We start from the raw sequence: 27,288 nt of genomic DNA on the forward strand, positions 1-27,288 counted from the left end.
GCACACCAGTAAGGTTTTGTTTTAGCGTGACTAGAAAAGGGGGTCGCTTATGACCTTCACACAGTCTTCTAGAGGGTTTTATATTTGTTTATGTTTGTGTTTCTGTTCTTTCTTTTTCCTTTCAGGAGTTCTTCTTCCATTGTATGGCTGGTCGTGAAGGTCTGGTAGACACAGCTGTAAAAACCAGTCGATCTGGTTACCTTCAGAGGTGAGGACACTGCATCTTACTTCAAGCGTGTTAAACAAATTTAAACTGAGTACTCTGGGTAATTTCCCAGACTGAACCACAGAACCACAGCGGCCCATGGGGCCAGAGCTTATCCTGGTTTCCATGACATCAAGTGGACGAGTGAACATGACCCCTTCCCCCCTGGGACACAGGCCCATCGGAGGGATGACCCCCCAGTCTTTGTTTATAAATAAATCACTGCTTAGAAATGAAGTATGATAGTTATTTAATTTTATAATAAAAAATTATAAAAATTATGAACTTATTGTCCAAGGTTTCTGCAAACAGCAGAAATTGTGTCTACTGCATTTCTAGAAGGGTCCAGCCTTTGCTTTATTTCTTCAACAAAACCTTTGTCTTTCACATAATTGCAGACTTTGTGCTGGTCACCCCATTGTGTTTTTACAGTTGTTTTTTCCCTATGGTCACCGGTCTGTTTACCACTGTTATATTCTTTTGCTTAGATTTATTGTTCTCTTGTTCATAAACTAAAGTGATTGCCCTTTTGTCTAAGTGTAACTTAAGCATTTTGAAAGACACTTTGTTAAAATAATAGTATCTTCACATTATTCAAAATATGCTGTCAGTGACAGAGTTTGATCAGTTTAAGAAAAATAAAAACCTCCATAACAGTTTCTGTCTGGAGCTTTAGAGTTTTTTTCCATTATTTGTTAAATCCACAAACCTTATCTTATAATACCTGAGCTGACCTTGAATTAGTCTTTATTTTGTTTTGTTCTTTTATGGCTTTTAAAGCAAAATGTGTTTTTTTTCAGTCAGTAAAAATGAGCTTGCAGTGTTCTATGTTTTTTATACATCCGCTTTCCCACGTGTCATTGCAGGTGCATCATCAAGCACCTGGAGGGGCTGGTGGTGCAGTATGACCTGACTGTGCGGGACAGCGATGGGAGTGTGGTTCAGTTTCTGTACGGAGAGGACGGCCTGGACATCCCCAAAACACAGTTCTTACAGCCTCGGCAGTTCCCCTTCATCAAGGACAACTATGAGGTATGACGTGTCTTTGGAACGTATTCACATCTTTGGCTGCTTTGTGTAGCAGTTCTTATTTTTTATTAAATAATTAAGCAGAAGCTCGATTACTGAAAAACCAAGGTCATTTTGTGAATGAATTGTGCTTATTATTTATTGATCAACAATTGTGCTTATTGTTTATTGGGCGGAGCGGTGGCTCTGTGGCTAAGGATCTGCACCTGTGACTGGAAGGTTGCCGGTTCAAATCCCGTGGCCGGCAGAGGAATCCTACTCCGTTGGGCCCCTGAGCAAGGCCCTTAACCCCAACTGCTCCAGGGGCGCTGTACAATGGCTGACCCTGCGCTCTGACCCCCAGCTTCTCTCCCTGTCTGTGTGTCTGTGTCTCCATGAAGAAAAGCTGGGGTATGCGAAAAGATGAATTCCTAATGCAAGAAATTGTATAGGGCTAATAAAGAAACATTATTATTATTATCAAGAACCTACGAATACATGTCCATTACTGCAAAGAAATAGTATTTGGCATCAATGACATGAATAAAATCTCATATAGTCTCAACATATTTAAAGTTAATTTTTCCTCACTGAAATACTCCTAAGAAGTTTAGAAGCAATAGAAATTAGGCAGAGAAAGTTATGAGTTTATACTAAGGTTTGGTCGCTGAAGGTACTAAATAATACTCTATAGTACAAGCTTTACATTTTTAACAGTCCGGATGTCTGAATATTGGGACCACTGCAACTTATTTATTGTCTGTCCAGCTCGGTTTGTGAAGTACAGGTGTTACTGCTCAGACCAGCTGTGTAAACGGTATTGAGAATTTTGAATGTCGATGGCTTTGCTTTTTAGAATCTCCATATCGTTTCATTCAGGCGTGAGCTGTTGGTGGTGTTAGCAGATAGAGCTTGTGGGAGAACTCTTTGTCAAGGTTGCTGTTCCAGTGGATCATGTGTTTTTGTTTTTGAAGGTTATCAAAAAGTCCAAGTGCTTAGATGAGGCTTTATCCAAGATGGACTCCGAGGCTTCATCCAAGCACTTCAGAGCCATCCAGAAGTGGAAAACCAAGCATGAGAACAGCTCTCCCCGCCAGGGAGCCTTTCTGCTCTTCTCTCAGAAGAAGCTGGCCAAGCTGCAGGCCCACTGCGAGCAGGGGTCACTGGTTAACAGCAGGACTCTCGCCACACAGCAGGTACGGCCACCAGCACTGGGGCACATTGCCCTGCAGGTGACGCGACCATCTAAATTCTCTATCCTGTGCAAAACAAAAGCAGCTTTCCTCTATATTAACCCTTTCTGGCCTGTCGAGACTGGAAAGTGCCCTCAGTAAAAGACTATGAACTCAAAATCTGGCCTCCAAAGAGGAGGAAGGGAAGGAGAATGCTCATTTTCAGTGAGCATTGACATTAGACTACAGAATGGAGGTGACTAGAGTTCATCTCCTAAAGAGACAGATGTGAACAGTGGCCTACAATATAGGAGCACGTGTTTCTTTTTTCACACAAAAGCACAAATTCAGGGCATAAAGAATTTAAAAGGGAATTAAGAAATACAAGTTCCAAAACATGTAACAAAATGTTGCAGGAAAACCACATTGTGAGTGCAGATTTTTCTTTTTTCGTGGTTGTTGAAAAAATGTAAAAGACAAGAAGTGAAGTGCCATTTCCAGGTTAATTTAGCAGTACACTAACTGCACGACAGAAGGTTTGATTTTGCGGTAATCTTTAGCAATGATTTCTGCTAAAGCTGACACGAAGTCCTGTTTTCTTCACATAACACTGTTTAGGGAGGCCTCTCTGGACTGCAGTAAAGCTCTGATAAGCATACCATCATAAGTACACTTTTTTGTTCTTTGCATTTAAGTGAAATTCCTCTGTCAGCACACCTGTGCTAACTCCAGTAAACAGTACAGAATCCAAATACTAATGAATCAAGCTGCCACTCCAGAAAGAAAGTTCATTTGTGTCCTTCTCCCTGTTACCCTACAGCTGATGGAGAGGTGGTATTCCCTGGACAAGGAGGGCCACAGGAAGTATGCCAGGAAGACGGAACGCTGTCCTGATCCTTGCCTGGCCGTGCACCGGCCGGACATTTCCTTCGGCTCTGTGTCTGAAACCTTCGAGAGCATCGTGGACTCCTACCTGTCGGACTACCAGGCCCAGCAGAGCAGTGCTGACTGCGAGAAGTCTCTGTCTGTGGAGAGGTGAGCACTCCCCCCAACCCACTAACCACCGCAGCTTACCACACTCGCCGCATTGCTTTCTTCTGGTCGTACTCATTGTTAAAGTTTGTAATGTGGGCATTGCACTCAAAACCAAAAGCTTTTAAGGACAAAATTTATAGTGATTCTTCTGCAATTCAAGAGGGCACTAATGTAGAAATGAGGAAGCCAAAAAGAGCAAATTTTTCGGATGAAAGTTGGTTTTTGCTATTGTCTCTCTTCCCACGCTGTCAGCAGCAGACTGGACTGCTTTCCTGGCTCTTATTTAAGTCACCATGTCCTTCTGTTGTCTTTGATGTCCCCTGAACAGAGGGCACGTTGTACCTGTTCTCAGCCACTGGACCTGCAGTGTTTTGATCTCATCCACTATTTTCATGCTAGAGTCCCACTTTATGTTGGTAGTTGCAGGTAGTTTTTCATTATACAGAGTCTGATTGTTGTTTGCCAGCATACATAACTGAAAAGCAGAAGGAAGGTACTGATTTAGAAGGTGTCTATTACCCCCTTCTGTCATCAGCCTGAAGTCCTTGCTGCACTTGAAGTGGCAGCGGGCGCTTTGTGACCCTGGGGAGGCTGTGGGGCTCCTGGCGGCCCAGAGTATCGGCGAGCCGTCCACTCAGATGACACTCAACACCTTTCACTTTGCTGGCAGAGGAGAGATGAACGTCACCCTTGGGATCCCCAGGTACTGACTCAGCCTGCACTCTTGGAGTGTCGTTCTCCAGACTTCGGGTTAGGGCTGTTTTGATGTGCTGAGGTACAAACCACATCATTCTTTTTTAATCGGACAAAAGCCCTATTTATCATCTTATCTGGCTTATGCTTTTCTGAAGGTCACTAAGAGAGGCTACGTTTACTAATTATTTTTAATGTACACTTTGTCTTAAGATTAAAAACAGGTTATGTTCCAAAACCCCACTCAACCTGAGTAAGTCTTAAGTCAAATCAATTTCATGCCATACCAAAAATGTATGATGTCCAATTTCATTTAAAATATTATTCTCTTTTTTCTAGGACTTGATGCATCTTTGTCACTTTTCTTTTTCTGAGCCATTAATAAGAACTAATAACATTCTAAATAACCACAAAACCAGAGAGCGAAAGTTGGGATTTAAACATAAATTAGCACTGAATGAGAGAGTCACTATACCCAGGAGCACTGAGCCATGGTTCAAGTGAACGAGCAGCATGAAATTTGTTGTTTCTTTATCCTGTCCTTGTATGATGTCTTATGGGAATCAGCTTTTATGCTTTTTCTGTGCTCAGGTGTTCTTATCTCAATTGTTCACACCTTGAGGACTGAGTTGTACAGTTAATATTTGCTGCAATGTTCTAGATAAAGAACACTGCTTAAGTACTAGGATTTGAACCTATCACATTCCAGTCCAGAGGAGTAATCACCATTAATCATTACTGCCATTATGGAAAAGAAGGGTGTTCGTATTTTTTCTAAATTATTTGCTAAAATTGTCCATTATAGCGTTTTAGGGCTTAAGTAGCTTTTGACTGCATTAAAAACCATTAGAGCTGCAGTCTTTGAGGACTGAACATAAGCATATTACTTGGTAATCCATACAAATAATAGAAAAGAAATGGACTGCAATGGAAAAGAGCAGAGGGCTTTCTTTATACATTTAATATTGAGTTTATTTTGGAGTTCTTGTGTTTCTATAAATCTTACAAATTACAAAAATAATTAGTTAAACATGTAAGAAGATAAAGCTTTTTTAGAAAGAATTTCTTGATAAGCATACCGATTGCAGTCACCTGGAGCTTGAAGTAGATGCCACTGGCTGCTGTGTGAGACAGATATTAATGCTGAAAGTGGAGAAAGGTTGCAGAGAAAAAAGCATGAAGCTGATGTTTTTAATGTTCTTAACTGTTTTTTCTTAGATACTTTATTTAATTTTTCAAGTTTGTTAAATAGGAAATTCCACTCATTTCTGAGCAGACTTTTGAGCTCTGGCTCTCTCTGTGTTTAAGGTTGCGTGAAATCCTCATGGTTGCCAGTTCTTCCATCAAAACCCCAATGATGAGCATCCCTGTGCTCAACACAAAGAAAGCCTTGAAGAAGGTGAAGAAGCTCAGAAAGAAGCTGACTCGTGTGTGTCTGTCAGAGGTGTGTATCAGCATGTGTCTCCTGTTGTGCATCTCAGTGGCATTGCCTGATTAGTGCCACACAAACGATGGACAGGCTGATTTAGCAAAGTTTGCTCCCTAAATTCTAAAAATTAAAAATGTCTTAGTCTTAACATGAGACAACATAACTAAGCTAAGCAAATGAATAATAAATACAATATAATATATGATGGATGATAAGTGCAATATAATATATGATGAATGATAAGTGCAATATAATATATGTTTTATTTTGGGGAAGTTTGCAATAGATCACAAATTAGTAAATATGTTCAACCCAGTGATTTCAATCTACTATGACTATTGGGACACATTCACTTTTCTACATATTATAAATATCACCCATTGAACTCTCTAAACCCTGTGTTGTAACTTTTGATGTTTTGTTACAATCAGTGTAAGTTCTTGCCTGTCCTCGGGGAGTTCTGACTTTGATTTTTTTAATCTTATATATTCATGCTCAATTGAATTTAAAAGGGGCGATAGACTTGACCAGTCTACCAATTTCCATTTTTTTTTGCTAATGAACTTCGTGATTGTGTTAGCTTGTGTCTTCGGCGGTTGTCTTACTGCACAGTGAAGTTCCATCCAATAAGTATGGACACATTCTACATAAGCTGACAAAATGTATCATTAGAATTCATTCAGAACTCAGAAATGTAACATCAGAATACATTCTACTGGTCCAGTTCCAGAGACAAACTCAGGCCATAACCTTACTGGACACATATGGCCATTTCTGGGCCTGGCTCACTGATCTATATCAATGCTGGCTGCAACAGAATGAATTTTGAAGCTTACAGAAATAAATTGTCAGCTTATGCAGAAAACCTAACTTTTTTCTTAATGTCTTTTTAAAATTGAATTTTGTTACAAAAGGCTTTCGTATTTCTTTAACAAGTTTTGTTAAAGAATTACAGAAAGATTCTTGTTATCCCTGTAAAGAGATAGCACACAACGCTAACTCAAAGACTGCAGCTCCTCACTCAGGTTGGGATTTACTTCCATTGTTTTTCTACTGTTGGTTGTTCTCACTCAGATCAAGAATGAATCATGTATAATGAGCGCATTAGACACTTGCTCAGTTTTTACTGTTTCACCCAGTCCTAGAAATAAGTCTTCAAATAATGCCATTAGCATATTATGACAGCAAAGACAGGAAGCTGTGACCATAGCTTCTGGCACTGTGCCTGATTGTAGTCTGCCTTATGGTAAAGAGATGAAAAGAGAGTTAATTTGAACAGACATGTCTAAACATGTTAGTGTTCATGAGTTTAGTTTAAAAATGCTTTTGGTCATTTTTAATTTGAGAAATGCACTCATGAACTGAGCTTATTTTTTATTCAAGGTAAGTATATTTTGAATAAATTAACTTGTGTGAATCTTTGTTTTAGAATTTTTAAATTTCCGGCACTATTTACTATTATAAGTAATAGTTGTTGCGGTGAATTCTGGAGCAGGGGAAGAAGCACATTGCTTTCTTCTGCAGATTGGTTTGATGATGCCTATTTTGCCTCATCCTTTATTTAAACACAATGTAATTATGCACAGTTTTACAACAAGCATGGTATAGCCCTCAGGATGTGTTTAATACCATGTTTAGCTTTTAGCTAGAGCTATGAGATAATTTGAAGTAAAAAGTTGCCCAAATTGTAAGTGGCTTGCTAGTGATTGTACAAAAATAGTTTTTGCAAGATCTGTTTAATAAATCTATAGGGTTAAGGTTCCAGTAGCTGCAAAAACATGTACCTGAGTAATTTGTAATGCCCTGTTAAATATTAGTTTGTAATGCGTACATATGATACAATTTACTATTTGGGCTCTACTATTTCTATTGAAAATATATATTTAATAAGTAATTATACATAGTGTAATATTTAATAACATTTATTAAAGAATAGTGTGGGACATACATATATAAAATCCCTAAATGGACATATCTGTGTGGTGTATAGACATAGTTCTTGTAAAAATGGAGCACGCAGGTGTATTTTAAGTTGATGTCTCCTCTGTGTTGTGAAGGTCCTGCAAAGAGTGGATGTGAAGGAGTCTCTAAGTGTGCAGGGGAAGCTGAAGAAAAGCCGTGTCTATCAGGTCACCTTCCACTTCCTGCCTCCTGAGCGCTACCAGCATGACAAGCCTCTGTCCCCGAAGCAGATCCTGCACTTCATGGAGACCAGGTACACACAGCTGCTGCCACCACACCGCACAGTGCGAGTCTTCACTGGAGAAGACAGACCCTGGCTTCAGCAGTCTGCAGCTTGCACTGCACACCATGTGCAGAGCTAGATTAGCTATTTCACAGTGTGTGTTTATTTTTTACACATGCCTTATGTCTGTAAAGGTCACTGCTGTTACGAAAATATGAGCCTGAAGCCATGTGTATCCGTAGGTTCTTTGACGAGTGCTTGGAAAGTGGAACAAGTACTGTAATTTAAGAAAAAACAAAAGCAATGCAAATGATGCACAGAGAGTGTCATTTACATTTTATTTTAATGATTTTAGCTATAAAAGCTTAGTTATACATTGGGAAGAGGCCAGTCAGTTCACCTATCTTGTTTGGATTCTAGTAATTAAGGGTAATGTAGCTACCCTTAAATACTAGACTTAGGATTGGGATATACTGTATATACATTATAATTAGACAAAAAAGAACAGCTTTGCTAGATACATTTTGCACTTTTTAACAAAACCTTGCACCAGCGACATTAACGATAAGTATAGGCCTAAAACCTTATTATACAGTATATGTTGTGAATCCACGTTTATCTTTAGTCTGTTATCTTACAGCACTGGTTCTTTACCTGGGGTCCAAACACTCCTTTGTGGTGTGAGATGCCCTTTTTGGGGGTACGAGACATGCCAGAATTTTTAAAAGGTGATTTATTGAAAACACAAATTACTTCAATGATTTTTAATAAGGGGTGTGAGAACATATTTTGAGGGGAACAAAGAGGCAGAGATTGCAGTAAAGATTAAGAACCACTAGCCAACAATTTTGCCTTTCTGAAACAACCCAAAACAGGATCAGCCATCTTCAAAATTGTAAAGTTTTTCATCTAATATGACATGCATGGAACCTTGCTTAGATTTGTAACAATTTTTAAAATTAGAAAAGTAGATTCCCGTATGGAACAGGTGAAGGTTTATTCCGTGGTGAAAGAAACAGAGAAGAGACGCAACATTTTGGCTGTGGAGCCTTCTTCACAAAATGTATACAATGAAAAAAAATATTGTAAAGATCCATCCATCCATTTTCTAACTGCTTCTTCTAATTCAGAGTTGCAGAGGAGCAGGGGCACCAGGCTTAAGGCAGGATGCTCCCTGAACGGGTTGCTAGTCCATTATAGGACAGACACAGACTAATACACGCACACACTCACACCTACAGGCCGTTTCCCCAAAAGCCAGTTAATCTTCAGTCTGTGGACTGTGGGAGAAAACGGAGCACACAGAGGAAACCCTCTCAAACACAGGAAGAATACACATAATGTACGCCGCGCAGATAACACTCCAGGTCTGGAAGTAAAGCCAGGGTCCCAGCACTGCGAGGCAGGAATGATAACCACTGTGCCGCCATGCCACCCTATTCTAAAGATGAGATTTAAAATCTAAAAAATAAAATCTGCCTGTTAAATTTGCATTCCACATGTATTCAAAATACGAAATTTCAGTTGTTCAGTTGTTCCCATTCACTCGTGACACTCAACGAAGTAAACAAGAAAAGTGAAAGCATGCTTGGTTCCCCTTTAAGTATGTAATGTTTAAACAGTGTTTTAGGAGGAGACGAACCTTTCACGCTTCAGCATGAACTCGTTCAAACCAGATTTCAGCCATAATCTGCATCAGAGAACCTGTTGTCAGCAGATTTTCTGTCTTTTCAAATTATTTCCAAGAGCAGTGCCTCTAGAAATGGTGACTATATTTCTGTTGAAAACTTTGTATTCTGTTGTCAAAAGAGTGATGATTGTCTTTTTTGTCTGGATGGATTCATTGATTATTTAGTCTCGAAAGTGTTGATTTCTTTTTAAAGAATTTTATCACACAGTGGCAGCGGAGAAAGAGTACTTAATGCCTGTTTAGACAGTGTAGTGGCAAAAACTAACTGGAATGAGCTGATGTGAGATTGGTCTCTATGGAAACGATAGAAAAATCTAAGAAGGTAGAGGCCCAAAAGGTTTAAATACATCAAATACCTTTTAAGACAATTATTTCTCCTCATATAAACAAAAATGACCAAAAAAAAGCGCACAATCCCATTACAGGAAACCAGTATGATGAATTGCTAGAGCATAAAAAAGGATATTGGAACAGCCAAGAGGCAGAACAAATAAAAGCAATAAAAACTCAAACTATTAGCAACACTAAAAGAACAGCAAAGGGTGAAGTGAAGTGTCTCGGAGATAATGATGGGAAATGTTTAGGTAATCCAAGATAAACGGCTCATGTATAAATGAGTACTTCACAGAGATGTTTGAAAAAATATAAAACAATGTACATTACCCCAGGATTGAAGAAGGATATAGTTTTATATTAAATAAAATGAGAATATTAGAGGTAGAAGTGTTACTGATACTAAGCAGTGATTGAGATAAACCAGTCTCCAGGGCCTGTTGGTATTCTGTCAGTTGTACTTAAGGAAACAAGAGATGTTCTTCATAGGCCATTAACAGAACTCCACCTCTTGAGACAGGAGTGATGCTTATTGACTGGAAAATTGCTATGGTAGCGCTGATCTTCAAAAAGGGTACTGAACCAAATAATTACAGTCCTCTATTGTATGTAAGGTTGTAGAAGCATTAATTATAGCTAAAGTATAGGATCATCTGTGCAGTTGTTGGATTTTAGGGGTTAGTCAACATGGATTTAGAAAAGAGTTTATCTTGCTTAACTAACTTGTTACAAAGGAACAAGTAATAGGTTTATTCCATGCTGAAAACAAAGAAGAAAGAGAATACAACGTTTCGGCCGTGGAGCCTTCTTCAGGTGTCAACCTCACCACACCTGAAGAAGGCTCCACGGCTGAAATGTTGTGTTCTCTTTCTTCTTTTTTTTCAGCATGGAATAAACCTATTACTTGTTCCTTTGCAGCCTACGCGTGCTGACGCAGCTACCCACCTTAACTTGTTACAAGTTCTTTGAACAATCAAAATGTGGATGCACACAGGGTATATAATATGACATTGTAAGTTTAGATTTTTAGAAGGTTTTTAGAGTTAAAGATGACATTTTATCAAAGATTACAGTCCTACCTCATTTTGTGTGATTCCTTTTTATTTGTGATGCCATGCAGATATAGTGTTTTTTTAATAACAGACATTTGTTTAATTTAAAAAATAAAATGTATATGTAAATTAGTTTGTAAAAAGGTTTACAAAATTTAAATGCAACACATTCACAGTGATTTTTGATTTGAAAAAAACATTCAATTATGTAATTATCTAAGAATGTGATTTCTTATCAAATAGTCCATTTAAATTGTCATATGAAAGCGAAGACCATTTTTAAAGAACTTGCATAAAAAGCTGTTTTTTTACATGTTCTAGGTGGACTGTATCAAACCTGTGGGCTTAATCCACAGATTTATTATGCAATAGTATTGTGGGGAAAGAGCAGAGATTACAGTTGAATGATTTGTGTCTGTTCAGAAATCCATTCTCCAGCTATCATGCCATATCATGCCCTGTTTTAGAATTTGAGATGTTCTCATCAACAAGGGATTTAGTAAAAGAGAAATGTTTTTACAAACATAATCTCATTTATGGGAACAGATACTTTGCAGCTGTTTCTCTAACTTTCTTAAAAAAACACCCAGTTATAATCCTGTGAACAATTGTCTCATTATTCCAATATCTTTTACCCTTTGTAACTTGTTTTAGAAATTGATTTTTTTTTCCACTATGTGCAACCACTTGCTGCTTTTCACTTAAGGGCAATGTGGAAAGTTAGAGAATGTGCATCAAGGATTGAGAATAGGAAGCTTTCCTTTACAAATAGGGTGGTGGGTGTCTGGAACAAATTGCCAAACTATTTCGTTAAAGTTGTTTCCCTTCAAGAAATAGTTTCAGATTTGTATCCTTTGTGTCCTTAATTATGTACTGTATGGATATACAGTTACTGACAATAGTATTGGTTATTGCTTAATTAATAGATATTGTATGAACTAAAATTTAATAAACTGGGTTTATTATACTACTAGACCATATTCCAGTCCAGGAGTTCTGTTAAATCTGACTTTGTTGCCATTAGTGAACCTTCATAGTTTTGTTCAAGCTGTTGAACTTAGAGAACATAATGCTAAAGGATTTTGTAGACAGGTACTGTGTAATTGTAATTTTGTATAAAGAACAGAAACAACCAATTACGTCAACTGTAAGTCTTCACAGATTAATTACAACACCTTCTCTTTTTCATATAGTGTTTGGCTGCCATAAGGACTACTGTTCTGTAACCTCATAGTTTTTCTATGGAGTGTAGTTCTTGTTTACTGTATTTACTTTATCTATGGGGTATAGTACTTGTTTAATGTACCTCACCTGAAGAAGGCCCCACGGCCAAAACGTTGTGTTTTCTTTCTTCTTTTTTTCAGCATGGAATAAACCTATTACTTGTTCCTTTGCAGCCTACGCATGCTGACGCAGCTACCCACCTGAACTACTTGTTTAATGTTTGATGTATAAGGCAGTTGGTCACGTGTTTGTGTCATCTGTTCTGTACCCCGAGACAGAACATAATTCTGGGGACTTGTGGGATCTAGTTGTGCACGTGTGGTTTGATTTCCTGTGAGGGGCTTTCATTTGTTCTTCTTCTCTTCACCAATGGCAGATTCTTCAGGATACTCTTGGAAGCTATAAGAAAACGGAGCTTGAAGTTGGCATCTCTGAACTCTGTAAATACATCCAAAGCAACACAAAGGGATCTCCATGACTCAGAAGAACCACAAGTAAGGGCTAAGACAGAAAACGCCTTCCTTCTTTAGCCCTTTTTAATCTATTTAGCTTTTAAGATTAAGTACTTATTTCTTTTCCTGTAAGTGAAAAGACAGTTCATTGATAACTGGAGTTTAAGGAGTTGTTGGAGCATTTTAACTAGATGAGTAAAAGAATAGGTATCGCGGGTTACATTGATGACCATTTGTTGAAGATTAGGAGATGATAAAGGAATACTAATCTAGACAGCTCCCATTTTGTCTGCATCCAACCATGTTCTGGACTTTGCAGGAACATCTGATTCCAAATTCTTGGGATTAGCAGTTATTTTTGTGAAGTTATTAGATTATAGTTCAGGTGAATACAAATTAATTTTTGTATGTGGTGGATGCTTCACTGTCAGCTGTGTAGAAATGCCAGGAGTCACAGCACAGTTCATTGATGAATTGAGATGAGTTTAATTTGTGGTAAAAATGGCTTTTTCTAGAGATCACTGGGAAAAGATACACAAAGTGTATCCCCCCACAGTGTCCTGAAATCCGGCAGTGTTACAGAGGGTTTATAGTTTGAGTTTAGCCATGGGCACCCTTTGTTATTACTGTGGATGGGTGTTTATACCAATACAGTACCAATTGTATTGGAAACATAGAAAATACCACTTATGGCACAGTGGCTATACCTCATAATGTTAACTCAGCCTTTCGGTTACTCCTGGGTGTCACGCACAGTCTTTTTAGAATGCATTTAAGACAGGTAAGTATAATGACCCCAGGCCAGAGTCAGATTTCTGTAGTTGCTATTGTTTATATTCTCCTTTGTTTATTAATAGTCATGTAGGCTGGTCATATGATGTCACTATTTTGAGATATATATGGAGGAATTTTTACTCCTCAAAAATATAGAGAAATATAGAGAAATCTGCATCCTAAAAAAAGTAAAGTCAGTAAAAGGCAACATCAAGACAGTTATAGATATGTTGTTGAAAGTTTTTTTTATTGTTATTGACATGTAATACTGAGGTGAAAGGTGTTGGTTGATAGAAGGTTAACTGGTCTTTCCTGACAAACTTGTAATGTTCAGTTAAATTCTATTTTCCCCACTTTAACCAATATTTCAAGTTACAAAAAGTGCTTTCTTGTTTACACATATGACACTGTCCAGAAAAATCTGTCCTGTCTTCTAGATTTTAGGTCACATCACAAACCATTCCAAACAAATTCTGCCCAGATTTATGGTGAAAAGATTTGTAACTTGCTGCTTAGCCACACAAAGAACATTTTATTCATGTAAATGAAATTGAGAACATTTACTGTATTGAGCATCTTGACAGATTAGTTCCCCAAATAATTTAAAGTCAAGCACTGTCATGCACAGCAGTGGTACGGGTATACAGCCGTGATGATGTGATGTGTTGTCATGATGTGATGAAGAGGTTCTGGTGTAAATGAACCAAGTTGGAGTAAGAAAACAGCATCTCATTTTCTTACAAGCTTCTGCTCTTTGGTGAGCCATGTCCAAGGCCCTCCTTCGTTCTTCTTAACGTAGTTTTCGTGATGCGTGATGAGAAATTTTGACTCCACAGTTTGTGGAAAGAGGAGTCCTCTGGTTCGGGGAGTGTGACGGCTCTCCAACAGTACGAGTCCTGTTCCAAATGCCTTGTAACCTTGAGAACCCGCACACTGCTAGCATATTGTCTAGTACAGTGTAAATAAGGGTAGCAAGTACAGTGGCGGTGCGTCCAGTATTTGATATTGTCTCTGATGTCCTGTCACCTCTGACTGTCTTGATCTTGATCTTCTCTTCAGGCAGAGGATGATCGTGAGGGTGAGGGTGAGGAGGATGCCAGGATTGTGGATGCAGAGGCAGACGAGGGAGACGCAGACGCCACAGACACCAGGAGGAAACAAAAACAGGAGGAGGAGGTACAGAGGAAACAGGACACAGGGGACTGTTGGATTAGAGGGCTTGTAGTTTTTCCCCAGCTGAAAATCTTTAGCAATAAATAGTAAGTAGATGGCAACAGTATGATTCAAAGAATGATTCAAGAATCCGCAAGTGGACAACTGCCATTGATGATGTACAGTACGTCATGATGCCAAAAAGGAAGTCTTTCAAGCTGAGATAATACAGGAACCCAGAAGCTGTGTTGTGCTTTTATCTTCCCCGTGTGTTAGCCCTTGGATGGAAAGGTGTCCTGTCCAAGGTGTAATCACACTGTATATCCTTGGCGTCTGAGACTGGCTCTGGGTTGCTGTGCCTCATACCAGGAGTAAACCAACTTTCTGCTAGTGTGTGGCTATTATAAAAGTTCCTGCTTCTCTCTGAGGGAAAGAAAAGTTTTGTGCATGACCATATTTGCTCCGTGCCACATGCATTCTGTGTTAGACCTTCACTTGGCGGCCTCTCTGCTCAGCCTGCGTGTGTTGTTTTGAAGGTTGATTATGACAGTGAGGAAGAGGGAGACAATGACGAAGCCAATGAGCTGCAAGAGGAGGAGGAAGGACCTGAGGGCCGGCAGGAGAACGAGGAGGAAGTGGAAACGGGTCAGGTGCCTCCTCAAAGCACTGCTGCTCTTCCTGCTGCGAAGAGGAAGGCAGTGAAGTCCTTTGCAGACACAGAGCTGGATGAGGTCCGGATAAACACCGTTCTGGGAACCAGCTCCTCCATTGAGAGCTATAGATATGACACCGAGCAGGGACTGTGGTGCGAGGTCAGTACAGTGTGCTTGTTTTGGCCTTATAGTCTGTCACTTAGTGCATGTGTTAGTGCATTTAAGTAGGGTAAAATGAATTATAGGAGTGATTTTGCTTATTTTAATTAAAATCGCTGGATTGTACTCTTGAGGTCTTTCACAGTGTTTGTTGGCAATCTTTAACAATGCATATTATCAGAACTTTGAAGTTCCTCCTGAGTTGTTTCTTACTTATTTACTTATATTCAGTTGCTATTAGTTACTGATCTGAAGACCTGTGTGAAGAGCCTCACATTGGTCATGAGGGAAAAAATGTGCTCCTCCCCAACAGGATACTTTTGTTGACATTTAAAGGCTTGTCGAAAAGTGTTCGGCAGTTCTTGTCAAACGTAATCACTTCTTAAAGGTATACTGAGAAATTAATCAGTTTTGAGTTTATGTGGATGTAACACATGTATGTAATTTCTGTTCATTCTAATTTTTTGCTTTGTCATTTTTTTTAGTATCTTCACAATTCAACATCTGGTATAGATGCACTTTTATTAAATTAGTATTAGTGACTTTTATTCAGTATGGCATGGTAGTGCAGTGCTTAGCATTGCTGCATTACAGTGCTGGGGCCCTGGGTTCGATTTACAGAGTAAAATCTGTATGGAGTTTGTATGTTTTCCCCATGTTCACTTGGGTTTCCTCTGGGCCCTCTGGTTTCTTCCCACAGTCCAGAGACATACTGGTGGTTTATTTGGCTTCTGGGTGTGAGTGTGCAGATGTTTGTGTCTGTGTGTGCTTGTGTGCTGTGCGGTGGACTGGTGTGCCCTGCCAACCCTGTACTGGGTGAAGCGGTTTAGAAAATGGGTGGATGGCTGGACTTCTTTTACCTGTACTAATTTTATCAGTCTGTTTTATTATTTTCTTTCATCCTTAGTTATTGCACAGTATCAGCTCCGAGATTGAGGAGCACCATATTGGAAAAACTACAGAATCAAATGTTCTTCATCACACTGTAAAGCTCTGTTTTAATTCTGGTTTCCGTATGTCTCCGTTATGCGATGCAGATGTGACTTGGATGCATTCTTGTGTTCTTTGATGTTTCAGGTTACTCTGAACCTCCCCGTTACCAAGGTGTACTTTGACCTCACCTCTCTGATAGCATCTCAGGCGCAAAGTGCAGTGGTGCACGAGACCAAAGGCATCACCCGCTGCCTGCTGAATGAGTCCGCCAACAGCAGGGGAGAGAAGGAGCTTGTGCTCAACACGGAGGGAATTAACCTGACCGAGGTCTGCAAGTACAGCGATGTGAGTCCAGACCTGGTCCAAACACACCGCCTTATTTCTAGGACACAGGGCTTCACTTTCACTAATTTGTAACAGTTTAGTCAATATTGTAATGACAAAAGGACAGTTTATCAGATTTAGAATTTTAAAGAGCAGCAGCAAAAGTAATTTTTGGCCAAATCACCCCTTCACATTAGATTTCTACTGATTTACTCTAATACAGAGCTGTAATAAAACGAGTGCTGCCACCTCTTCACAGTGGAGCTGTCGGAGTGCCTCTGTGCCTTTAGGTACGTTTAAGTACTGTACTTCAATCTATTTTGTGCTTGGTATGTGTTACGACCCCAAGTGTCTAGGGGTAAAGGGGTGTAACATTTAGGATAATTTTTGGAAGCAGGTGGGTTCTGGTGACGGACTAGGAAGTGTGATAACAAGGGTCGGTGCAAAAGTGATAATTTTAAGATGAATAAGTGACTGGTTTGTAATTGGACACAATAACACATAGGGTAAGGGAACAAGAGTGGTGCCAAAGAAAAGAAAATAACAAACAAAATGGAGCTGGCTAAGAAAGTGAGGGAAAGCTAACCTGACTACAAAAGAAAACCCAAAACCCACGGTCTTCGGCGTCTTCAAACACCCGAGCTAACCTCCACTGACTACCCAAAACCATACAAGACAAAAGGCACTCACCCGTCCTAAACTAGTGTTACTAATACAAAAATCAACTACGTGTGTGCAAAATGTACCCAGCAACCTGAACTAACTCTATACACAAAAGTTCACACAAATACACAAAGCAAAGTGAACTACGAACACAAGAGTAGACAAGTAACAGGGTACAAAAGAAAACAGAGGTTGATACAATAAGAAGTTTGAGCAAGGTAATGGCAAAATAAGGATAACACAAACAAACGAAAGTACAAAGAGACGAACAGAAACCAACAAACCAACAAAGCCGAAGCTATACGAAAACACACAAACACACAAAGCAAAACAACAAACCAACAAAGCCGAAGCTATACGAAAACACACAAAGGAAAACAACAACAACACACATAGACCACACACTGGGACTTAACACCCCCACCCATAAAAACAAACATCTAATGTTTGGACAAAGCCAGAAAAGAAAAACAAACAAACCATAGGCTATACTCTACCCCCTGCCACTTCATTTCCCAGTATGAAGCTTATACCTTTAACAGGTAGTGAAAGTCGTACACCAACTTTAATAAACCCTGTAACTAGGGCACAATCCAAATTTATCTTGTGTAGAGGCACTTTCACGTTTCCCATTTCAATCCCTTGGACAAAGATACTAGAATTATATGAGGAGTGATCAGAAAAAGGCAGTGTGTCTGCAACAATAAATGACTGGACTGCTCCAGTATCCCTCAATATCTGAATCGGCTTCTGATCCCCTGGTTCACCCGTTAACGAATCTGACCCTTTCATTAGTCAATAGTCAAAGGAACGGGAACATGGGAAACAGCATTCCTAAGCCCTACACTCTTAGCTTGCTGCTGCTGCTTACGTTTTAGCGTCATACAATCAGCAATTATTTGACCCTTCTTGTGACAGTAAAAACATTCAAGCTCCTCTTTAGGACGTGGGGGACTAGTTTTTACTGGGTTAGACTGAGACTGGGAACTGGGAGTAGATAAAGTCTTCTCTGCACGCGCAGACATGAAAACGGTTTTGTGCGTGAGCACAAACTCATCTGCCAAAACAGCTGCTTGCGATAAGGAAGTTACTTTTTGTTTAATTTAAATACACAACAACGCGTTCAGGCAAACAGTTCTTAAATTCCTCTAATAGCATTAACTCACGCCATGAGTTGAACTCGCTCACTTTACTGGCTACACACCATTTATCAAAGAGAATTCCCTTTTCTCTGGCGAATTCAACAAATGTTTGGCCTGACACTTTACGATGATTTCGGAAGGGTCTGCCGGCTAAGTTGTGCACCCCCGCTTAGGGAATCCCAATCACAGTCATATAGTGACACAGCCCAGGCTTGAACCCATGATCATAGAACTCAGCCTGGGCTCAGGCCAGTACCTTTACTGGTTGAACCATTGGAAGCCCCATGAACATTTCTAGTTAAAAGTCTGCTTTTCCATTTTGGCATACATGTTCATCGTGGACTACTTATTTGAATACCTAGATATATAATTTAACAAACTATTTATTTGACACAACCCAGCCTGGATTGTGTCAGTGGATTTATTGTCTTTTATGAATTTTCATAAACCTTTTTTATTACATGTCCCACAGGACATACATATTACTATGCCCACACTTCAGCTGCCAGCCTGGCTGGTCTGTGCTGTTTCTTCCTGTGGGTCAGATGCCGAACTAACAGGCTGACTTTTCCTTCTCTTTCCGAAGATCCTGGATTTGAAGAGGCTGTATTGTAATGATGTGCACGCCATGGCCAACACGTACGGTATCGAGGTGGCTCTGCGGGTCATTGAGAAGGAGATCAAAGACGTGTTTGCCGTCTATGGTGAGTATGTTTGTATTCTCAGAGGTTGTAATATTTCAAGTCTCTCAAACGTGGGTAAACAGAGCAGTTTCCTCACTACATTTTCAGTTTTACCTTGTTTCATTCAAGAGTTCGTCCTCTCAGCAACTTAGCAATGACTAACAATTTGCAAGAGATTAGAGCAGCACCGTACTATTAAATCTATAAAAAGGAGGCGTCCTTTCTAATTGTGGTTGTGGGTGTCATTATGAGCATCTGTCTTCAGAAGAGTTGTTAATCCAGCCCTTTGTGACGCCTGATGTCATTCAGTTACTGTCTTTTACTGATGAGTTCTTCAGCTGCGTCTGGCAAGTATGTCTGTTCTTCCTTTTCTTTACCTGAGCCACTTGGTGTACGGCTGTTTTCACAGCGTCGATAACTCCATCAAATTGCTTTTTTAAAATTTAGCAATAAACATCCATTTCTGTGTTCTAAGCATTTTAAATTAATTCCTCTGTCAGAATAGAATGAGCAAATCCTCAGATTTGCTCTGAATCTCACACCTAATAAGTCTAATGTTTTTGCATTAAAGATTTTATTTTCTTAACACAAAGGTACCTGTCATGTCGCTGTTGCCATGGCCCTCTGACCTGGCCTTGTGTTCTCCGCAGGCATTGAGGTAGACCCTCGTCATTTGTCACTGGTCGCTGACTACATGTGTTTCGAAGGTGTTTACAAACCTCTCAATCGTTTTGGAATAAAGTCGAACTCCTCCCCACTGCAGCAGATGACCTTCGAGACCAGCTTCAAATTTCTTAAAGATGCGACTATGTTGGGTAAGAAAATTAAATACATCTGGCGGATCCAATGTTGCTACTGGTTTGCCAGTAGATGGAGTTATATACAAGACATAAGGTCAGGGATTAAAAAAAACATAAACTTCGACCCATCTATGTTGTTCATGGTAAGTAGGGGATGTAGGTGTCTCCTCAGTGAATTCTTAAAGAAAATCCACAGAATTTGGTCACTTTTCAGGTTGCTGCCATGTAAAAACAATTGCGGCTAGATGATAGTTCAGAAAGCTGTGGGACAATACAAACACACATACAGTAATGTGAAAAAGACTTTCAATTCAATGGTTTTACCTATCAGGGCATAAATAACAATTGTCTGGTCCTCTCCAACTTCTATAATTAGACCAATCTAGTCTCAGATTACACATAACAGATTTCACTATGTCATTATTTAACAAAAAGTAAGCCAAAATGCAGAAACCATGTAGGAAAAATTAAGTACACCCTTATTGCTTCCATAGGAATTAAGAAGGTAATTAGCAGCCAGGTGCTGCTAATCAAATGCATTTGAGTAGTTGATCATCAGAAAGTGTGACAACCTCTATAAAAGCAGAACTTTTGGCAGTTTGGTGGTCTGGAGCATTCAGGTGTGTGTTAACACTATGCCAAGGAGAAAAGACATTAGCAGTGACATCAGAGAAGCAGTTGTTGCTGCTCATCAATCTGGGAAGGGTTATAAGGGCATTTCCAAACAATTTGAAATCCATCATTCTACAGTGAGACGGATTATTTACAAATGGAGAACATTCAAGACAGTTGCGAATCTTCCCAGGAGTGGGTGTCCCAGCAAATTCACCCCAAGACCAGACTGTATAACGCTCAGAGTAATGGCCAGGAACCCAAGAGCTTCATCTAGGGATCTACAGGCCTTGGGTAACATGTTAAATGTTAAAGTTCATGACAGTTTAATCAGAAAAAGACTGAACAAGCATGGCTTTCATGGAAGGGTAGCCAGGAGAAAGCCCCTTCTCTTCAAAAAGAACATGGCAGCACAGCTTAGGTTTGCAAAGCTGCATCTGAACAAACCACAAGATTTCTGGAACAAAAGTGGAGATGTTTGGTCATTATGCACAATGCCATGTTTGGCAAAATCCAAGCACTGCGTATCACCACAAACACCTCATACCAACCGTCAAGCACGATGGTGGAGGGGTGATGATTTGGGCTTGTTTTGCAGCCACAGGACCTGGGCACCTTGCAGTCATCGAGTCGAACATGAACTCCTCTTTATACCAAAGTATTCTAGAGACAAATGTGAGGCCATGTGTCCGACAGCTAAAGCTTGGCCGAAATTGGGTCATGCAACAGGACAATGAGCCCAAGCACACCAGGAAATCTACAACTAGAAAAGCCAAAAGAATCAAGGTGTTGGAATGGCCAAGTCAAAGTCCAGGCCTCAACCCCATTGAGATGCTGTGCATAAATGAATGCCCTCAAACATCAATGAGCTGAAGCAATGTTGTAAAGAAGAGTGGGCCAAAATTCCTCTAAAACGATGTGAAATACTAATAAACTCAGTCTTCAAACTCAAACTTCTACAAGCTACTGAATCATGGGGTGTACATAATTTTTCACACATGGCTTCTGCATGTTGGCTTATTTTTTGTTAAATAATGACATAGTGGAATCTGTAGTGTTGTTTGTCACCCAAGGTTAGAATTACCTACTTTTAGGACCTGGAAATGACCAGATGATTTTTTGTTATGTCCTGATATCTAAAACCATAGAATTGAAAGAGAGTGTACTTTCTTTTTCACATGACTGTATATTAAGTCGCCACTCAAAGATCTTCAGCCTTCAGTGTCTTTGATTTTTTTGGTCTGTGCCTTTCTACAGCTTTATCCCTGAGTTGTTTTGAAAGCTGCTAAGTCTTTATAGTTGAGCCTTTGCTTGAAAGTCATGATTGCAGGACCTTACAAAGGCTAGTGAAATAATGAAATTATGTGAATCACAATTATTGTCCACACAGAGGTTAATTGTGTGACAATTTTTTAAATTGTGTGTGCCTTATCTCAATTAATTTCTTATAGTAGAAGGGGTGATTGCATAACTAATTTTGTTTGTAGTGTTTGCCGACATTGGAGTTCAGTTTTAGCATTCTTGGATTAATTAAAAATATGCCCTTTGAAAATGTGCACATCATTTTATTCAGTAATATAGGACATCATTGGAAGGGAGTGAATACTTTTGCAAGGCACTGTATGTGAGTTTCAACATATAATAGATTGTTTTAATCCTCAGATGTTAATCGAATTCTGATGTTATATATTTAATTTGCACAGTCAACTATGTTTTAAGTGTGCTTATATTAATAACAGTGGTGTACAATTATTTATCATTTTATTATATTATTTTATTAAGAAAATGAATACCTTTTGAGACACTTGCATAGGAAAAATGCTGTTTTGTCTGTGGTTCTTTTGAATTTTTGCTTCTTTCTGATAATCTGTTTTTTTAGACATGCCACATCACTTCCTAATTACTTCTAAGCTCTCAGTATGAAACTTTCAGTTCAGTGAAAAAGAACTTCAAACATCTAGCCTTGGTTCTTAAAAACAGATTTCCTGTATTTTAAATCAACTTGCTTCACATCCTTTCAGAAGACATATAGTAACTAAGAAGTAGCTGGTGTTGGTTGCTGTACGGTTAAGTGTGTCCATGTACAGTACATTTAGGATCTTTGTCTATGCTTATGTTGCTGCTACTTTAAAAAAGACAGACTTTATTTAAGTGTGATGCAAACACGTATGCCTCAGTCTAATGCTGTATTTTACTGATAAAAGCCTTTGTTTCTAGGGATATCACTCAGCTTGTGCTGTAAATTACAGCTCTTCAGCTCTCCTCCTTGAGGACCATAATCCATTAGGGTTTGCAGATCCTAAGTGATTACCTGCTTTAAACCTGGGAGAAGGGTTAAATTGGTTCAATTAAATTAATCATCAGTTCAGAGACATTATTATAAGCTCAGGTGGAATTGAAACCAAAAGGCTCTGTAGTCTTGAGAACAGTGCGTGCTGTAAATGAAGAATTTAACTGCAAAATAGTAGCGGAGCAACTCGTTGTTGGATGTTGTTTTAGGGTTTTTTTTCTTTGAAATAGCCATCATTTCTATACAGCACCTTTTCAGTAAGAGTCTGAACACCCATCCTAGAACATAGGCAGATAAGTGTAAAACGTAGTAAAACTTCTATACAGTACTAATGCAATTACAGTTACATAATTGTCAAATTTCACACGGATTCTGATGTTTCTTTCATCTCTTGTGCCTGTCAGGTGCCTATGATGAGCTGAAGTCGCCATCAGCATGTCTAGTGGTTGGTAAGGTAGTTAAAGGAGGAACAGGACTCTTTGACCTGAAGCAGCCACTCCAGTAGGTCTTTGTGGAAGCAACAGTACTCTGTGGAGGGAGAGGGAAGCCTTTGTAATTTGAACATGCAGACTGGTGTTGGCTGTGGGGGAAAGGAGTGCTGAGCTGAGCTGGAGGTCTCCAAATGCTCCCCAGGTTGCACGGCAGATGGGGAAACGAAACTTGATTTCAGCACAAGACTGAAGGAATTTGTTCCATCAGGATCCGACTGTTTCTCACTTTGCTGTTCTCCAGAGCTGCCCCACCCAGAAGGCCCAGAAAAGCTATTGTGTTTAATTTGTTTTTTCTGTGTTTAAGTAAAATTGAAGTCAAAAAAAGAAAAAGAAGGAATGACACATTTCTTTTTATTTTTGTTTGGTAATTTTATTGCAGTTGTTAAGCATGGGGAAATCCAAAATAATATGAAAATATTTGGCCGGTGATATAGGGTTCACATCCATTTGATAAGACACAAGATATCTTGCTTGTGTTGTTCACTGTATTTAGTTGTAATGAGATTTATTAAGTTGCACTGACATTTTTGCTGTGTTTCCCTTTTGTTGTACTTCTCTTTTCTCATGTTTCTGTTCTGGTACAGTATGGGACATACTGTATGGCTAAAAACAGTATTTACTGGTAATGGTAATTTACCATTCATGTCACAGACTGCAAACTTCCTCACACATAGACTTTTCAATATTAGAGCTCGTCTTGTCTCACTGTTTCTAATTTCAGATTAAAATATTTTTATTTTGGATCTCAAGAAGTGTCCTCACCTCAGTGCTGTTAACCCTTATACTCCTTTTTACTTTGAGTGCTCATAGTAAGCCTTCTATTTACTAAATAGCCAGCAGCCATATCACCCTGCAACTCACAACTTGTAGCCCACTGAAGCTCAGCAGGTCAGTATCTTAATGGAAGACATCCTGGGAAAAACTATGGTTGCTGCTGGAAGAGGTGTTAGTGGGGCCAACAGGGGGCATTCACCATGTGGTCTATGTGGGTCCTAATGCCCCAGTATAGTGACAGGGACGCTATACTGTCCTTAGGATGAGATGTAAAACCAAGGTCCTGACTGTCTGTGGTCATTAAAAAGAAAAGATTAGGGGTGTAATCCTGGCTAAATTTCTCAGTGGCCCTTACCAATCACGGCCTCCTAATAATCCCCATCTATGAATTGGCTTTATCGCTCTGTTCTCATCACCACTGATAGCTGATGTGTGATGAGCTGATGAGCACACTATGGCTGCTGTCGCATCATCCAGGTGGGGCTGCAGATTGGTGGTGGTAGAGGAGAGTCCCCATTACCTGTAAAGCTCTATGAGAGTGTCCAGAAAAGCGCTCTATAAGGTAAGGAATTATTATGGTTGTTGTTATCATCATTAAATATTTGACTTCACATTTATGCTGTTTTCTATTTGAACATCCAAAGAATGTAATGGAAAATTCTGAATTTTCTAATAAATGTGAGATCTATAACAGAAAAATTTTAAATTTTGTCGCTTCCATGTGAGGCATAAGATAAGATAAAATTTTCATTGTCCCCTTAGGGAATTTTTTATGGACCCCCCAGCACTCCTGTACATTTAAATAGAATGCAAAAAAAAGAAGAAAAGAAAAACATTGCACATTATACTATTACAAAAAATAATAAAAACATTGCACATCATTCTATTGCACATGTACAGTCTAACACATAACAACATGTAACATTTATAACACATCACAAAACATATTGTACTCAGGTGGGTTGTAAGAGTCAAAATTGTGATTATCCTTGACATTTGCGTTGACAGCTTTAATGGATAGTGGAGCAAAGGAATGTTTGTATCTGTTTGACTTACATTTGGGAACCCTAAAACGTTTGCCAGAAGGAATAAGTTGATATTCAGAGTTGAGGATGTGGGAAGGATCTGATATATTTTTCCTGCCTGTTTGATTATGGATTTTTCAAAGATTGTCAACAGGGAGGGGTGCCATTTTACTCCCATGACCTTCAAATCTACAGTATCTGGATGAGGTGGGTAATTTGCGATTTAAAATGAACTAGTTGATTACCAAGCCACACTGAAATACCATATCTGATAATGCTCTCGATTACAGCACGGTTAAAGAGTAGCATTACTTCCCGTCAAACCCCAAACACTCTTAGTCTTCGCAGGAAATATAAGCACTGCTGAACACTGAACATGCTGAGCAAACACTCTCAACATGATTAGACCAGCACAGGTTACTGTCTATGTGTACACCTAAGTACTTATATGAATCAACCTGAGCGATGAGTTCGTTGTGGATTACTACCTGTGAGTGATCACCAGCTGCTCTGGGATTGAAAACTATTTCTTTTGGGTTTTTTAGCATTCAAAATTAGGCTATTGTTGTCACACCATTGCACAATCCTTTGGATTTCTGACATGTCTACAGATGAGCTGCTACCTCTATGCATTAAGCCGAGAACAGCTGTATAATCTGGGAATTTGAAAATGAAGTTGCTTTGACTACTGCTTGTACAATCATTTGTATAAAGTGTGAACAGAACTGGAGAGCTCACACAGCCTTGAGGCTAATGGATCGTGACTCGGAAAGAGTTTTGTTGACCCTAACATACTGTGTGCGATAAGAAGTACAGCTGACCCATGTCCATCCCAGGGGTTACATTTCTCTAAAGCTGCTTTTTTGGCAAGTCTGCATTGGAGAAAAATTGAACTTTTGTAATACGTAGTGACACATAAATGCAGCCGTGTGCATTAATGACTGTGTACTGTACATATATATATTTTTTACACACATGTGAATGTCCCTGCCTTTACTGAAAAGTTTATGAAATGCCAATTAATACAGTGGAGTCTTGACATCTGCGAATTTAACATTTGCAAATTCACGATTCTGACTGGCCGAAGGGGTTTTGGTTGAAAGAGGAGCGAAGTAAGATGAAACCGGTCAAAGGTTGTTAGCTTTCAAATTAGCTGCTCAGAAGCCTAGGATGTGAGATAAAACCTATCTAGGGAGTGAGACTCTCCCTGTCCCCTAAACAAATACTACCCAGCATCCGCATCTCGACATGGTCCTGTTTTGTACTGTAACAAGGACTCCTTGTGACGACGTGGCAAATGACAGACTTGAGGTGACTTTACAGGCTCATTGACAGTTTTATTGCCTATTTAATTACAGTGGGGTGTGCTAATCACACAGGCAGAGAGAGGAAGCACAGGCCTTAACAGAGGAGGGATTCATGTTTATTTTAGCTCTCTCTTGCCTCTCTTGGTCTGTTCCTGTTTCTCCCTCCCTGTCTTCCTTCCGCCTTTTGCCTCTGTATTCTGTGCCTTGTGGAGTGTTTATTCTTTATTGCCATTCTAATAATTTACTATGAGATTAATTTACCAGAATCAGTCATCAAAAACAAGTTTTGGTAATCTGTGTTCATACCCATTTGTTTTAGGCTTTCTGTAAAAGGCCTTGAGTAGTGCAACTGAGATGTAAACTGTTATTAGACTTTATAGCATCCTGGCTTCTAATACAGTTATACACAGTCTCAGTTAGAGTTATACACTCAGTCCTCCAATATGAGCCAAAGTACTTGTCTCTAACTTGTTCCCATGAAGGATTCTTTATTTAATTGTTGGGCTTAGATATACATTTTTACAACTTGATGATAGTGTGGCTGCAATCCATTTAGATGTGTAGTAGTTTGATTTAAATGATGTGGCATATCAGTTTGGTTACTAGTACAAACTTCAATAAAGAACAATCACAACTTTACTGAACTTTCTGCGGTAACAGCACATGAAAGACTGAGAGAGCAGGCTATGTGGTGGTGCAGGAGTGATGTAACAATAAGATCACTTTATTGGCCATATACAATTTCTTGTATTAGGAATTTGTCTTTTCGCATACCCCAGCTTGCTCTCTGTGAGACACACAGACAGAGAGAGAAGCTTGGGTCAGAGCGCAGGGTCACTATTTATACAGCACCCCTGGAGTAGTTGAGGTTAAGGGCCTTGTTCAGGGGCCCAACAGAGTAGGATTCCTCTACCAGCCACAGGATTCGAACTGGCAATCTTCTAGCCACAGGTGCAGATCTTTAGCCACAGAGCCACTGCACCACCCCAAATGTAGATGTAGATATTAATCAAAGATTTTAGAGTGCA

At 39.4% G+C, this 27,288-nt stretch overlaps 1 protein-coding gene across 1 annotated transcript in view; it reads left to right on the top strand.

Annotated features, from left to right (window-relative positions):
* polr1a (RNA polymerase I subunit A) overlaps nucleotides 1-23,901 on the top strand; it is a 46,572-nt gene extending 22,671 nt beyond the window's left edge. The window contains exons 21-34 of the mRNA XM_088929858.1: nucleotides 126-208; nucleotides 1,072-1,237; nucleotides 2,188-2,409; nucleotides 3,206-3,420; nucleotides 3,956-4,123; nucleotides 5,422-5,557; nucleotides 7,600-7,757; nucleotides 12,403-12,520; nucleotides 14,312-14,428; nucleotides 14,941-15,216; nucleotides 16,294-16,494; nucleotides 18,865-18,982; nucleotides 19,612-19,776; nucleotides 23,068-23,901. Coding sequence (XP_088785984.1) covers nucleotides 126-208; nucleotides 1,072-1,237; nucleotides 2,188-2,409; nucleotides 3,206-3,420; nucleotides 3,956-4,123; nucleotides 5,422-5,557; nucleotides 7,600-7,757; nucleotides 12,403-12,520; nucleotides 14,312-14,428; nucleotides 14,941-15,216; nucleotides 16,294-16,494; nucleotides 18,865-18,982; nucleotides 19,612-19,776; nucleotides 23,068-23,168 — 2,244 coding nt within the window. The 3' untranslated portion in view covers nucleotides 23,169-23,901. The remainder of the gene's footprint in view (nucleotides 1-125; nucleotides 209-1,071; nucleotides 1,238-2,187; nucleotides 2,410-3,205; nucleotides 3,421-3,955; nucleotides 4,124-5,421; nucleotides 5,558-7,599; nucleotides 7,758-12,402; nucleotides 12,521-14,311; nucleotides 14,429-14,940; nucleotides 15,217-16,293; nucleotides 16,495-18,864; nucleotides 18,983-19,611; nucleotides 19,777-23,067) is intronic.
* Nucleotides 23,902-27,288: the final 3,387 nt, after the last annotated feature.

Source organism: Atractosteus spatula, chromosome 1 (genome assembly GCF_055471065.1).
Source record: "Atractosteus spatula isolate fAtrSpa1 chromosome 1, fAtrSpa1.hap1, whole genome shotgun sequence".
Classification (NCBI taxonomy): domain Eukaryota; kingdom Metazoa; phylum Chordata; class Actinopteri; order Semionotiformes; family Lepisosteidae; genus Atractosteus; species Atractosteus spatula.